Source organism: Leuciscus leuciscus, assembly GCF_965113295.1.
Source record: "Leuciscus leuciscus genome assembly, chromosome: 13".
In the NCBI taxonomy this organism is placed as follows: domain Eukaryota; kingdom Metazoa; phylum Chordata; class Actinopteri; order Cypriniformes; family Leuciscidae; genus Leuciscus; species Leuciscus leuciscus.
This window is the reverse complement of record NC_138737.1, coordinates 16,651,281-16,666,799: the sequence shown is the minus strand read 5'-3', so window position 1 is coordinate 16,666,799 and position 15,519 is coordinate 16,651,281. Positions and strand designations below refer to the sequence as shown.

General features: G+C 37.4%; 1 protein-coding gene and 1 long non-coding RNA gene across 3 annotated transcripts; both read right to left on the bottom strand.

Annotated features, from left to right (window-relative positions):
• Window positions 1-1,475: 1,475 nt before the first annotated feature.
• On the bottom strand, window positions 1,476-3,339 carry LOC309512692. Of its 2 annotated transcripts, none has more exons than XR_014211141.1 (3): window positions 2,972-3,339; window positions 2,537-2,824; window positions 1,476-2,194 (listed from the first exon to the last, which is right to left on the bottom strand). It is a non-coding gene; the product is annotated as an uncharacterized lncRNA (long non-coding RNA). The 2 variants fall into 2 exon arrangements; XR_014211142.1 differs by lacking the exon at window positions 1,476-2,194 and adding an exon at window positions 2,430-2,472.
• A 7,159-nt stretch (window positions 3,340-10,498) lies between these two features.
• Window positions 10,499-15,292, bottom strand: LOC309512687 (uncharacterized protein). The gene is made up of 5 exons (XM_082188401.1): window positions 14,800-15,292; window positions 14,384-14,514; window positions 13,323-13,545; window positions 12,905-13,080; window positions 10,499-12,655 (listed from the first exon to the last, which is right to left on the bottom strand). The coding sequence occupies exons 1-5, from the start codon at window positions 14,819-14,821 to the stop codon at window positions 12,611-12,613; spliced, it is 597 nt and encodes a 198-aa protein (XP_082044527.1). The 5' UTR covers window positions 14,822-15,292; the 3' UTR covers window positions 10,499-12,610.
• Window positions 15,293-15,519: the final 227 nt, after the last annotated feature.

Below are 15,519 nucleotides of genomic sequence, written 5' to 3'. Positions count from 1 at the left end.
AAATCATTTAAGGGATATATATAATATTTTATATTTATTTATTTATTTATTTATTTCACACTTTAGAATTTATATATATATATATATATATATATATATATATATATATATATATATAGCACACCGGGGGCCTATACCATGAAGCCAGTTTACGTGGCTAGCCAGCTATGTTTCAGTTTAGTTTCCGCCAACCCTGGGTTTTAGGTACTATGAAAGTAGAGTGGCTTTAATCGGAGTTCGTCGCCATGGTATCTTACGCCGCACGGCTAACCTGCTCCGGGGCAGGTTATGTTCTGGATTCAAGATCTCAGACTGAAGTTTGACCAATCAGCTGAGAGCAAAGAAACATATAGGTGACGTAACTTATTCCCAGTGTCTGTTGCAATGACTTCACCTTTTCTTCCAAATCCGGTGGACATCTCAGCGCAAATTGTTTGACGAGCACTTCGTAGAGAAAGAGTTTTTAGCCAGACAAAATCCCCTTGCCTTTCCTGATAGTTAGGCCTACTTGTATGAAAGATAGCCTACAGATTTTCCGCGGAAGGAATGTCTTATCTTTGCGAACTTCTTGAGCCGCACATAAAGAATTTAACACGTCGAATTCATGCACTTACTGTACCGCAAATGGTATTGCATTGCGGGTTTTTTTGCAAATGGTACATACTTGCACGCTGGGTGACGCACAGAAGCTAGGGGAAAACACGGTTTGTCGAACCATTCGCAAGGTGGTCCTCGCTCTGCAGGAGTACATACATGAATAGTTTCATTAATAGTGTTCCCCGGACATTTATCGACCATGTCCATAAAAGAGGGCTTTTATAAAATTGCCAGTAAGATATTGATAGGGTGACATCACATGAACAAAATTTTTTTTTTTTTTTTTTTTTTAAAAGCAAATTTCACAAATGTACTATACAATATTATACATGTTAAGAATTATTTTAAATCTTTTTATTATTATTATTATTCTGTTAATCTTATGATAGGATTCCCTAGAGTCATTGCAACATGTATGCTGTCTATTGCTCCAATCTCCACTGCTCTAGGGGAACATGAGGCAGATTATGTTATTAGGAAGTCCTATCCTATCACAGCCTTAATGTTCAGGTAGAGATGATGTGAATATGTGAGATGATTATTTTCTGTGAGATGAATCTTTAAATTAATAGTAACATTAACAGATATAACAATGATCTACTAAACATTTCATCTGCAGACGACTTGTGGTCATGAACGTATGATCACAAGTTTGGATGCCAAATGGCCTGGCTCCAGTGCTTGTCTCACAAATTTTCTGTGAGTCTGTGTTGTGTCAGCGCTTTGAGGAAAGCAAGTTAAATTTGGTACAGTACAAAACACTGTTAATTTGAACTGAGATAGAAAAACCTACACAATAACCCCCTATCATGACCCTCAGGCCACAGCACCGCTTCAATGTGGCCCTCAGTAAAACCAGAGCTCCTTTGAGACCTTTGGCATCCTAAAGGCACATTTCAACTGTGTTCGGCGCTTAAGAGTCACCAGAGCGGGCATCACAGATAGTGGCTGCATGGGCCATTCTGCACAATATAGCCACCAGTAGAAAGGAGCGAGAAACACCACAAAACCAGCTTCTCCCCGATGAAACTGACCCGATCACACTTGGCCACCCAGCTGGTGCAGATGTAGATGCAATCACCATACAATATTACACTTAATAAAAGCACATTGAAACTGCAGATAGGTCTCAAACTGTTTTATTGGTTTTGTGGGATGGGAGGGAGAAAGAGAGCAAGAGAAAGTTGCATTAATAAATATTCATACTAAAGTGTTACTTGGTTAAATAAGTTCACATACTGAGATCAGTTTTATCCAGCTGTTTGATCTCCAAATTTTTTTTGGAGCCTCCTCAGCTCACAGTCCAGCTCCTTTAGTGAACAGTCTAGTTCAAGTCTCCCTTAGTGTGCAGTCTAGTTCAAGACTCCTTTTGTACAGGGCCCTGAGTCTGTTTCCACCTGAAACATAATTCCACCACAAACATGATCATTACAAGTTTTCTGGAGGCTCATCAAATCACAAAAAGTTCCTTGACTTCCTACAAACACAGGACTGACTGTAATTTATGTCAAGGGTTTTAAATCCTTACCTTGTTCACATTTCTTATGAAGCCCATTGAGGTAGAGGCCTCAGTTTCTGGGGCAGGTTGTGAAAAATCCTACAATAAAAGAGATGTGTAAGGGCCAGTCCCTTTTTTATGCCACACATTCAAATGTTTGCCATAATAAAAAGCCCAGTGCATTCACATCAGCAACTGTCTGAGTTCCATACAGACAGAGTGTCTTCATCATTTCCTCCACCCTAATAAAAAAAATAAAAATAGGCCAATGTAAAGCATAATTGTTGTAAAGCAGGTTATGTTTGGTGTTCTGTCTGCTGCATACTGACCTCTGTGTATGTGTGCTGGCTTCAACAGGGACACTGTATTTCCCTCTACTGCAGAACATACAGTCAGCCATATTTAAAACTTAAAAAAAGTAGTAATGTATTGCACACGAACCCAGTGTTACTTGCTTAGAGGAGCCAGCACCAGGGTCAGATTGTACAGCACCTGTAATCCCATCCATAATCGGCCGTCCCTTATTGCCTACTCAGAGCCAACTCCTCCGCCACAGTGTATTCTGGTTTTCTGAATTTAACTCTTTATTTCTGTTTGCTGCAAACAAGTGTTTGTGATAAAATGTTCACAAAAGTAATAAAAGGTTGTGGTAAATACTCACCACTTTGAATTATATTTTTATATTTTGTCTTTATCTGCTGCCAAGAACATTTGGAGTTGGGGTTGCATCTAAAAATCTAAAAATATTAATCTTTCTTAGTAGCCTACATACATGCACATTTTTTATATATTATAAAAATAGGCTATAGGCTATATTACACATAGGCTACACATACATAATTTTACATAAATATAGAACGTATTTGTTTAACTTACACATTAACAATCAGCAATCTTTCTCCAACAGTCTTCTCTTGCTTTGGCAGCAGAGACCGTATTGTTTCGAGCTTGAAATACATATTTAAATTCATCGTAATTATGAATGATTATCTCTTGCTCCTCCGCGGAAAAATATATCGCTCTCGCTCTACCCGCGATTGGTTGTTCAGTGTCGACGTCACTCTTTTATGTGCACGTGCGCGTGGAGTAATCATAGCTTGAGGATCAAAGCCTGAGTTGACAGAGAAAGTTGATGAGCTGCATCATGGTACCAATAAAGCCTGATTGCATCGGTTTGGTTTTGTCAACTCAAAACTAATCCTGTAACCCCGAGTTTGTTCAGCTACCTTCATGGTACAGGCCCCAGGACTTAAATCATGATTATGAGGCATTTTGGGAGACACAACAAGTGAATAAAGCCACAAAATCACTTTCCAGAACATTCTCATTTACAGTTCCATGCTGGTGGAACGCTCTCCCCACCCTCATCCGGAATGCAGAATCCCTGACAACATTCAAAAAACAGCTGAAAACCAATCTCTTCCGTGAGCACTTAACCTTATAAAAAAATAAATAATAAATAAAAAATAAAAATAAAAAATAAATAAAAAATAAAATCCTTTCCCTTTGAAACATCACTTATCAGGCTTATGCTACTCTGAATAATACCAGAACTTCGTATTTTGAGCACTTCCTGCGTTGTTGTTGCTTTTGCCTCTTTATGATGACTCGCTGAACTTAGTCCTAATTTGTAAGTCGCTTTGGATAAGGGCGTCTGCTAAATGACTAAATGTAAATGTAAATGTGAATATGGAAATAAGTTATACATCAATATTCCTATGAAATATTAGATTATTGTTAAAATGTTGCTAATTATTACTCCAATTATTACACTTCTTTTTTCATTAAATGTTGCTCCGAGAACACATTAATGTGCACATTAGATACAGTGTATAGATACAGTCCACAACAGAGGACATTGCATAACATATGAATAAAATATCATTTTTCAAAAATGTTTTTTTTACCTTTTGTTTCTTATGCTCTTAACAATGTCAAAAACTAAATAAAAACAAACAAACATTTTTTCTGGGTCTCAGGAGGATATATATGTTTATATATACACATACATACATGCATACATACTACATATACACAGTGGGGAGAACAAGTATTTGATACACTGCCGATTTTGCAGGTTTTCCCACTTACAAAGCATGTAGAAGTCTGTAATTTTGATCATAGGTACTCTTCAACTGTGAGTGACGGAAAAACAAAAATCCACAAAATCACATTGTATGATTTTTAAGTAATTAATTTGCATTTTATTGCATGACATAAGTATTTGATACATCAGAAAAGCAGAACTTAATATTTGGTACAGAAACCTTTGTTTGCAATTACAGAGATCATGCGTTTCCTGTAGTTCTTGAGCAGGTTTGCACACACTGCAGCAGGGATTTTGGCCCACTACTCCATACAGACCTTCTCCAGATCCTTCAGGTTTCGGGGCTGTCGCTGGGCAATACGGACTTTCAGCTCCCTCCAAAGATTTTCTATTAGGTTCAGGTCTGGAGACTGGCTAGGCCACTCCAGGACCTTGAGATGCTTCTTACGGAGCCACTTCTTAGTTGCCCTGGCTCTGTGTTTCGGGTCGTTGTCATGCTGGAAGACCCAGCCACGACTCATCTTCAAGGTAAGGAGATTGTTGGCCAAGATCTCGCGATACATGGCCCCATCCATCCTCCCCTCAATACGGTGCAGTCGTCCTGTCCCCTTTGCAGAAAAGCATCCCCAAAGAATGATGTTTCCACCTCCATGCTTCACGGTTGGGATGGTGTTCTTGGGGTTGTACTCATCCTTCTTCCCACAAACACGGCGAGTAGAGTTTAGACCAAAAAGCTCTATTTTTGTCTCATCAGACCACATGACCTTCTCCCATTCCTCCTCTGGATCATCCAGATGGTCACTGGCAAACTTCAGACGGGCCTGGACATGCGCTGGCTTGAGCAGGGGGACCTTGCGTGCGCTGCAGGATTTTAATCCACGACGGCGTAGTGTGTTACTAATGGTTTTCTTTGAGACTGTAGTTCTGGGCTGATCCCTCACCTTCCTCATGATCATTGATGCCCCACGAGGTGAGATCTTGCATGGTGCCCCAGACCTAGGGAGATTGACCGTCATCTTGAACTTCTTCCATTTTCTAATAATTGCACCAACAGTTGTTGCCTTCTCACCAAGCTGCTTGCCTATTGTCCTGTAGCCCATCCCAGCCTTGTGCAGGTCTACAATTTTATCCCTGATGTCCTTACACAGCTCTCTGGTCTTGGCCATTGTGGAGAGGTTGAAGTCTGTTTGATTAAGTGTGTGGACAGGTGTCTTTTATACAGGTAACGAGTTCAAACAGGTGCAGTTAATACAGGGAATGAGTGGAGAACAGGAGGGCTTCTTAAAGAAAAACGAACAGGTCTGTGAGAGCCGGAATTCTTACTGGTTGGTAGGTGATCAAATATTTATGTCATGCAATAAAATGCAAATTAATTATTTAAAAATCATACAATGTGATTTTCTGGATTTTTGTTTTAGATTCCGTATCTCACAGTTGAAGAGTACCTATGATAAAAATTACAGACCGCTACATGCTTTGTAAGTATGAAAACCTTAAAAAGTATTTCAGAATACAGTTATTTCTATCATATAAAAAACTTTTTTAGTAATTTGTTTTTTAGTATTCCCTCCCACCCTTTAGTACAGCAAGTCAGTGGAACTCTGTGCACTATATTGTACTGAATAAACACCTCTGTGTCCTGAAAGATGAACTATTACGTGAGAAAATGATCAAAGTCCTTCCATAATGAATGATCAGTTAATGGTTACCTGTATGAATACAGCAAAGAATTCATAAAACACTGGATCAAATGAAAAACTGAGCAGTGCAATGAGCAGTGTAAATACAGTTTGCTATAGGTTGGACTAAAATGCTTTGGCCTTCCCCTAGTGATGTATTTTAGAAAGAACTACACTGCCAAATCTTGAGAAATTTCTTAACGACATTCCACAAGTTGTTGGATACATTAAAGCATATGCATATATATATTTATGCATATATATATATATATCTGAAGTCTTCATGCGAACAAAATGCTGAGTTTTGCGTTCATTTAATTCTACCCCACCTTAAAATAACATTAAAACTGACCATGTATTTCTAGCAGGTAAAATGCTGTAAATACATGACATCCGATCAAATTACCTTATCTTTTGCTGTCAAAACTGACTGCATTTACTCAACAATGCTGCCTTGGCTAATCGCACTATAGCCTACTGCCGTTCTCGACCATGTACCTTTGTAAAATTGGGGATTTAGCACTTAGCATGAAGAACAAATAGACACAGACTGTGAATAGAGATCGATTTAAGATTTAAACTCTCTTCGGTACAAAAACATACCGTGTGAGTTCCTGTGTTTAATGTTGATCACATTAATCGAATATCCACACGATTGCAAATGTGACATTGATTTTGTACAACAGTGCAACAAACGAAAGGCATTAATATTAAGTGATGTTAATTTTAAACACAGAATTGTCAGTATTTTTTTCAACAAAATAATGGCTCCACGAAAGCCATAGCAGACACACAGCAGTGTTTGTGAATGAATCTGCGACTTTGGACAAATCATGAGTCAATGCTTCAATGATTCATTTATAATTACAGCCACTTGCTTCCTTACTGAATGAATGAAAGACTCGATGACTCACTCATAAAGACAGTGACTTGCCGCCACCTAATGGCGGTTTTAATTTAATATTTAAAAGCATCACTTCGTTTTTTACCATCATTGCATATTTCTCTATTGAATATTTTCTTTATTTAAAGCATTATTTATATTATAATGGAATTTGTAAAGGTAAAAAATGCACTGGAAAAATCGATTTAAGGGGGCAAATACTGCCCCTTACTGAAAAAGGTGTGACTGCAGAGAGGGGGTACACAGAAGGATGTTAAAAGCCTTAGGGGGTACGATACTCTAAAAAGTTTGAGAACTTAACTGTACAAATGGTAGCTTATGTTTACAAAAATGTTTTATTTTTTGTTTTGGTTGTATTGTGTTTTCATTTGATAACTACGACAGCTGAGAAGGCCATTATTTGTGTTCTTTTTGAAGAATTTTCGGAGTAAATCGGAAAATACGTGTTTAATACTGCAAAACACGCTCGATGTTACAGTCACTGCCCTTGCCGTCCAGAATAAAAGAGAACATCCCAATCGAGTGAAGGGATTTGTGGAAACTGACAAAACAAAAACAAACTAATAAATAAATAAACAATGAGGCGTTTCTCTGGCTGGATGTTCTTCCTCCATTTTTGGCCTATACTGGTGCTAAAAAAGGAGTATGGGAAATCCAGTTCTCATTAATATTCATAAACTCATTACCATAGCTATTCTTACCTGTAAAAAATACATTTCTAGATATCTGTAATACTATTTTCACTAGTTAAAATGCTTTAAATTTCAACCAGTTTCAACTTGTAAAACCTATAATTCTTGATATCTATAATTGCATTTTCACTATGTATAGCCTATATATGTGTGTATGTGTAGGCTATATGTGTACATACATGCATATATTGAACTAGCTGTGAACATTCATTTGGCAGATATTTTTATAAAGTAAATTCAATGACAGGGAATCAAACCCATGACCTAGTATTGCTTGCGCTTAGATCTAACAGATGAGCTACAAAGATGATGCACTTGAAGGTTGAACACCCCTTAAGGCTAATACTGTACATAGCCTGCTAATAGAGACTCAAGAGACAACACATCAGTAATAATACTGGAGGGGGAAATAAGAACATAATACACAGAAATGTTTATTACTTATCAATGAGGGCCAATAGCTAATGATGTTAATGATCCTGCCTTCACACTTTCTGGACATTAATTATCGGTGCTGGAGGAAGAGCAAGCTGTACACACTGGTTTAGATGGTGTCTTGGAGTTTAGCATGTGTAATTTGCATCATTTATGCTCTGATTCAAACCCCAAAGCAATTTATAACTTACAACCACAGGGGTCAATAATGGCCAAATCCAGAACTTATAGTTCTGCATATTCTATGCCTTGAACACACAACACCACCTCCATGGCAGGGGGAAGGTCATTGGGTTTCTACACACATCAGCAATGTTACTTGAGAGTACATGAGAGTTGGCAGAAATCCTATGACAGTGATCTGAGAGAAAGAACATCAGTTCTTCTTCCATAGGGCTTTTTAAACACTCACTTAACCCGTTATCGTAATCCCAGGATTACAAGACCCTGCTCCCGAGCAGCAATGTTGTTAAAGGGTTATTTCACCCAAAAATTATCCCATAATTTACTCACCCTCAAGCCATCCTAGGTTTATATGACTTCCTTCTTTCAGCCAAACACAATCAGTTATATTAAAAAAATATCCTGGGCTTTATAATGGGAGTAACTGAGATTTTGAAGCCCAAAAAAGCACATCCATCCATCACAAAAGTAACCCATACTGCTCCAGTGGGTTAATAAATGCCTTCTGAAGCGAAGCGCTGTGTTTTTGTAAGAAAAATATCCATAATTATAACTTTATAAACTGTAATCACTAGCTCCTGGATAGCGGCCATCCGCGCGTTCACAAGAGTCGAGTTCCGGTGTATGACGTAGTGTAAGCTTATGCGAGTTCACACTGCACGATTTTTAAAGTAGTCGGGTCACTGTTCTTTTCACACTGCACGACTTTCTGGGGTAGCATTCAGTTGCTGGTGTGTTCACACTACACGATGGATCAGCGACAGGGGTTTTCACACTGCAAGACTTTACAAAAGAAAGAATCGCCGACAACTTCTGTCTGGTCTGCAAACTACGTTTCGCAACCAATACGTGAGAAGTGATAAGGATATAACGCAAGATCACGCGTGCGTGAGACCGGAGTTCTCGTGCGACACTGAAATAGGCTCTATGCACGATCGCTTCGGCGTTTTGTCTCAGCCTGCCCAGTTACATCCGGTGCTGCGTCGGAAGCTGTTTTTGGTACTACAATACTAAAGTATTCGGAGATAATGGTAAATTACACTCGCTGTTTACAAGAACTTCAAGCGGTTAACGTGAATAATGTTAAAGGGATACTCCACTTTTTTTGGAAATATGCTCATTTTACAACTCCCCCAGAGTTAAACAGTTGAGTTTTACCGTTTTAGAATCCATTCAGCCGAACTCCGGGTCTGACGGTACCACTTTTAGCATAGCTTAGCATAGATCATTGATTCTGACGAGTCCAGTAGCATTTCTTTCAAAATGACCAAAGAGTTTCAATATTTTTCCTATTTAAAACTTGACTCTTCTGTAGTTAAACCGTGTACTAAGATCGACGGAAAATGAAAAGTTGCGATTTTCTAAGCCTATAAGGCTAGGAACTATACTCTCATTCCGGCGTAATAATCAAGGAACTGTGCGGCCGTACCATGGGTCCAGCAGGCGTAATGATATGACACAGCGCCGATGTAGTTTTCAGTCAGAACGCATTCACACAGCAGGATTGTGAATCGCCGACAGGTCGAGATATTTAGCATGCCAAATATCTCACGGGCGTCTGCGATTCTCTCAGATCGCGTCTTTGATCATTCACACTGTGTGATTGTCACTCACGTGAACGAGCACCAATTTGCCTATGATTTCGGGCATTTGTCGGCGATCTCACAAAACCTGTCGGCGAGCGAAAATCGGGCCTAGAATCGTTCAGTGTGAATTCGGCATTAGGTGAGAGCAGATGCCTCTCACGGTTCAAACAAATAGGGCTGGGCAATAAACTCAAGCTCCTCTTACATTCCTCTTTAAAAATGATCGTTTTAGACTTCTAATTCGTGACCGGTGTTTTGTTTTGCTCTATTCATGCGTCGGGTCAGAGGCTGTTACCGGAAGCCCGTTTATATAGTTATGCATATGGATATTTTTCTTACAAAAACACATCACTTCACTTCAGAAGGCCTTGATTAACCCCTTGATTAACTTTTATGATGGATGAATGCACTTTTTTGGGCTTCAAAATCTAAAGTACCATTCACTCCCATTATAAAGCTTGGAAGAGCCTGGATATTTTTTTTTATATATAACTATGATTGTGTTTGGCTGAAATAAGAAAGTCATATACACCTAGGATGGCTTGAGGTTGAGTAAATTATGGGATAATTTTCATTTTTTGGTGAACTAACCCTTTAACCCCGCATTGCGGTGCCAAACATTAGCTATGTCCCAATAGAGTGCATATGTAGTGGGAAACAATTTGATTGTTGAAAAAAAAAAACACATACCTGAATGAGGCCAAACCGAATGTGGGTTTGCTAAAAAGGATAACTGAATAGATTCATGGCTATTGGTTACAATTTTATAATAATAGCCACCAAGATGAGTGATGTTAAAGGAACATTTTAAAGGACATTTTATTTCCCCTTTGGAGTAACATCCACCGTTGAATCGTTCACAATAAAGACAGCAATGCACATTAAGAAAGTCCATTTTAATTTGTCCACAATCAGTCAACACAAGAGGGAGCTATAAAGTCATTTCACATTCACGTCATTAATCGAATGAATTTAAGGCATTGAATTAGCTGCCATCTATACTGGCCAACAACTTCTCTCTTGCTGCTGAAAATATTGTCGGTGATAGTTTAGATTTAGCTGAGTATGACATTTCCTAGCCTAATCACAAATAAAAGCAAATGCTGTCAGTAGAGCTTGTACTGAACCTGGAATATTCCTTTAAATAGATAGTAATCTGCAGATGGCATTGGTCTCCGAGAGATATGGCAGCTAAATCCTTGTTTCTGATATAGATATGACATAGGGGAAGAAATTGAGCAGGTGGATTTAGGTGGATTGGTCCTGGGTTTTAATGCCATCAGAAGTGGCCTGAAACAGAAAGTTTTCAGGTGTGATTTCTTTTTTTTTTTCTGGAACAGAAGGCTATAGATTTGTGAGGGAAAGGAGCTGGCAACGGCTTATCTTCTCAGCACATCACAAGTGCAGTGATATCAAGCTGGAACAGACAAACTGATTCAATTATAGCCAAGAGGTGTACCAGAGGTGCTTTTGGCACACCAAAAAATAATAATAATTCTTCAGTAAAACACGCACAACAACACTCGCTTAATCTAGGTCATTAACCCTATTACTCATCCATTTAATGCAGTAATACAGATACAAATGTATTAATATAATTGTTTAAATACTGTAAGAAGCTGTATTGTAATTTTTAACTAAAATTACCAGTTTTTGTAAATTAAAATAGAACTAAAATCATGACTAAAACTGAAACAAAAATAACAAAATAACAAAAATAAAAAATATATACAAATAATATCTAAATAATAATATCTAAATAAAAAATATATACTATATATATATATATATAATATTTGTCAAAATATAATATTAAAAAATAATAAAAATTACTAAAGCATAATAAAATTAGTCAAATTTAAACTAAAATGAAATTGAAAACAATATATAAAAATAAAAGCTAATTCAAAATATTAATAAATACTATAATAGTGTATACATAGATCGTGCAGTGTCGTAAATCGTCGCAAAACAGAATTATCATTTGCGCATGTGCGTTTTCTACTGCGTCTACTACGCATGCGTGAAACGGATCGTGCAGGTGGAACGGATCGTGTACCGACAGGGACCAATCACAGAACGGGGAGGGAGCAGCAAGACGATGACGACGTCTATGCGACACACCGAAGCAGTTTGTTTATATCTATGTATCTAACATGGCAGCAGACGCGAAGTTACCTTTCGATGCAGCCTTAGATAGTGTTCTAAGCATGGTTCAAAGTAGTTTAGAACGCAAGTTTATTTCGTCTTCTTCCTCGTCGAATTTCTGTCGCTCTACATACGTCATCTGGTATAATTGAAACGATTGGCTATGAGGTACGTGCGCATTTGATAGACATTCGTGGCGTCCAATAAACGGCTCTGAGCATTTGTAAACCACGCCTCAAATATGAGAAAATGAACATGTGGTTCCCAGACCTTTTCTCTTTTGAGAAAGAGGTCTGACGTTAGCCAGGCTAAGTTCACCCAGAAATGATTTTAAAATGTACAAGTTCTTCCATTATTTACTCACCCTTCCTTTTCATTCCAAATAAATTATTATTATTTGTATTAATTATGGGATTAAAGAGTGAATAAAAACTTAAATATCAGTCTGGCCATCCCATAAAGCTGTCGTATGAGGATTCAGAAGTCTTGGAATATACAGTAATATTGACCACTATGATGCTTTTGATTTTTGGAGTGTGATAAAACTCTTGTTCTTTTATACGGGTTTGGAGCAATATATGGTTGAGTAAATAATTTTCATTTATGGAAATAAATATAACGGATACAAAGCACAGATCAGTTGTGCTTTGAACAGAACCGCAACAATACGGTTTCATCATGACTGTCTCATTAAATGTATTATTTACAGGCAAATTCAAATTATTAAAATAATAAATGAGTAAAACATCAAATGATCTATCCACAAGTTAGCAGAATGTAAGGAAAGTCTATATGGACGATATAGAAACAAATGATTGGTGATGATAAACAATGGTTGATCTTAGGTCTGTCTTCTTCTTCTAAGTTGTCTGAACTCAACAAGAACCTTAAAAATAGAAACATCTCATTACCTTTATAGCTTAAACTTAATTTTTCACATTAACAGCAAAAGGATCAGGCTTCCAAAGTCATTTTTTGCTATAATTTAGGACATTGATTCAGCACAATACTGTTACAACCTTAGTGATCTGTCTGTTTGGATACATCTGCTGCAGTGCTAAATTACTTAATTACTTCTAATAATTAAAATAATGCCAAAGGAGATGAGGTAAATAAGCTATTTAGAAATACTTACCCATATGCACATAGCACTGAGGACAAGTTTCATAGCTAGTCCTACACAACCCCAGAAGACAAAGAGCTCTGATTCATCCACATGAGTCACTTGGCTGCTAATGTTTGCCCATGACCCATTAATAAACTTAGTGGTGGAGAAATCAACGATAATGGGTGAAGGTGTTGACACACAATCTGGGGAGACAAATAGATCTATTTTATCTCAGCAGAAATTGATGAGTGAAAGAACAACAAAGTAAAAAAAATATTGTGAAAAAAGCCATATGAAAAGCCATAATTATTTAGATACTGGAAACTTGCCAAAGCTGTATGTTTTGTGCATTTTTGTGTATACACACCATTTCACAACCAAAATACAGTATGTATAACTATGCAAAAAAAGTGTTAATTTTCTCTGTTTATTAAAAGTGAAATACCTGAGATATTCAGTCTAAAGGACGTTTGACAGTTCTTTCCTCCAGCCTTGGCTCTAATTAAACACTTGTAGATCCCAGAATCTGAAGGAGCAACTTTCCTTAAGACCAAAGATGCGTTTTTATCCAGTAACGCAGAATGATTGTGCTTATCAGTTTGAATGACATTTTCTGACTTTTTGAGGATTGTCTTTTTGACAGATTTATCACTGCTGTTATTGTATAACTTTTAAAAAGAGAGAAAAAGAACATAGTGAGTTCATATAATAGCTCTGCTCTTCATTAGAATAGATTTGTGATGAATACTAGTTAGTATGTAAAAAATGTAGTCGTGGTATCGCAATACATGTTATTGTCTGAAGAAATTGAAAACACAGTGTAAAAAAAAAGTTGCTGCCTTAAATTTTTAAGTAGGCTACAATCAACTTGGATTTTTAAGTCATTTCAACTTGAATTACATAAAACTGACAAAACAATAGTTGAATGAATCTTGTATAACAAAAAAAAAAAGGTTAAATTGTTTAACTTATTTTGATAAGTTAAAGCAATGTAAAAACATATGTTGTCAACTTATTGATATAGGCCTATTTTTTATGGTGCACACTAATTATTTTATTCTCTTATGAAGGCCAATTTCTTTTCTCCATATCTTTCACTATCGCATGCACAGATCAAATTACAAGTAAAATGAAGAGGAATGGGTGTAAAGGAAATGCATTTCAGCATGTTTCCTGCTTAAAGCCACAGACATTAAAGGCCGTTCGAAATGTTCCGTTGTTTTTCTATGTGTTTTGCAGACACATGAAGATTTGTTGAAGAACATTTCGTACGAAAAACTTAATTTACTTCTTTTTTTTTTTTATCCCATTGTTCCGCGGCTCATATGTGTGAGTAAAATTAGAAAATAGCCTTCACAAGGTTAACTATAAAACCAATTAGGCCAGCGTTTTGTTTCAAGCCATGCGGTCAGACATGTAAACATGCGAGGTGTTCATCAAATTAGATAAGAAAGTTTGAGAAAGTAGGCAGTGGTAAATATGACATGATATATAGATATGACTCACCTTGTACCACGTAACAGAGGTGTAATTCTTACAGTTTTGAAGGGCAGTACAAGGCAAAATTATATCAGCTGCACAATCAGCGGTGGCGAAGGGGAGTTCATCATTGCCGACTACTACACCAAGGCTCAACGCTAGAACAGACATTACAGATCAAAAACACTGGGGATAAAATCAAGAGCACAGAGAGCCTGACGTAGGTAAACTTTGCTTGCTTGGTTTTTGTCAAAGCCTATAGGATACAGATAGGCTATTGTAGCCAAATACACACGTGTTACATTCTGGAGTTATTATGTAAAATGATTGTTGCCATTTACTGCTTTTAGCTTGGAACAAATAAAATTATTTGAAGGGCCTTTAAAAATGAACTAAAAGCTGTGAGTAAAATAACGAGTAGAAGAAAGCGATATCTTACTCACCCAACACTATCAAGCAAATCATGGTGAAATGCGTGATGCTCGTGGTTCCTCTGAAGTTGCCTCCTGCTTCCCACAGTTCTTAAGAATGACTTTTTCTAAAAACTCCAGAAATAATTGTGTGGGTTTCGCAATGCTGTCTTGCGGTTATGTCAAGATCATCTTAACCGCTTTGTTTTATTGCAAAGTATATAACTCAAACCATTAAAAAACACTTGTAAATTGTTTTGACATCAGATTTAAAAAAAAGGTAGGAAGCTGAACATTTCCCCCCTTATATAGGCTAGGCTTCTGTACAGTAACAGTAAACGCAGGTGAACAATTTTTTTGTAGTTGTGTATACACTGATTTTCAAGGAATTCAGATTTACAGAATTATGAAATCAAATGGTTTACTTGTCTTCCTTAAAGGGTTAGTTCACCCAAAAATGAAAATTCTGTCAGTAATTACACACCCTCATGTTGTTCCAACCCCGTAAGACCTTCGTTCATCTTCGTTCATCAAGCGACGAGAATACTTTTTGTGCGCAAAACCCCCCCAAAATAACGACTTTATTCCACTATTAATTTCCTTCTCTCTGGGCCTCGAGTTTTTTCACGTAGTGTAACTGCGTAGCGCTTCTGTGTTGCACGTCACACGCATGACACACATGACCAGCGTCGGCCAATAGTGAGCCTACGTGTGACGTACAACACAGATGCGCTGCGCAGTTATACTACGTGA

What these genes read in the sequence shown, in the direction of transcription:
- LOC309512687 (XM_082188401.1), bottom strand. Translation starts at nt 14,821, where the DNA reads ATGATTTGCTTGATAGTGTTGG. An exon ending in CCTCTGTTACGTGGTACAAG is followed by an intron (nt 13,546 to 14,383) that starts GTGAGTCATATC and finishes TCTTTTTAAAAG; the next exon opens with TTATACAATAACAGCAGTGA. An exon ending in TCAGTGCTATGTGCATATGG is followed by an intron (nt 12,656 to 12,904) that starts GTAAGTATTTCT and finishes TCTATTTTTAAG; the next exon opens with GTTCTTGTTGAGTTCAGACA.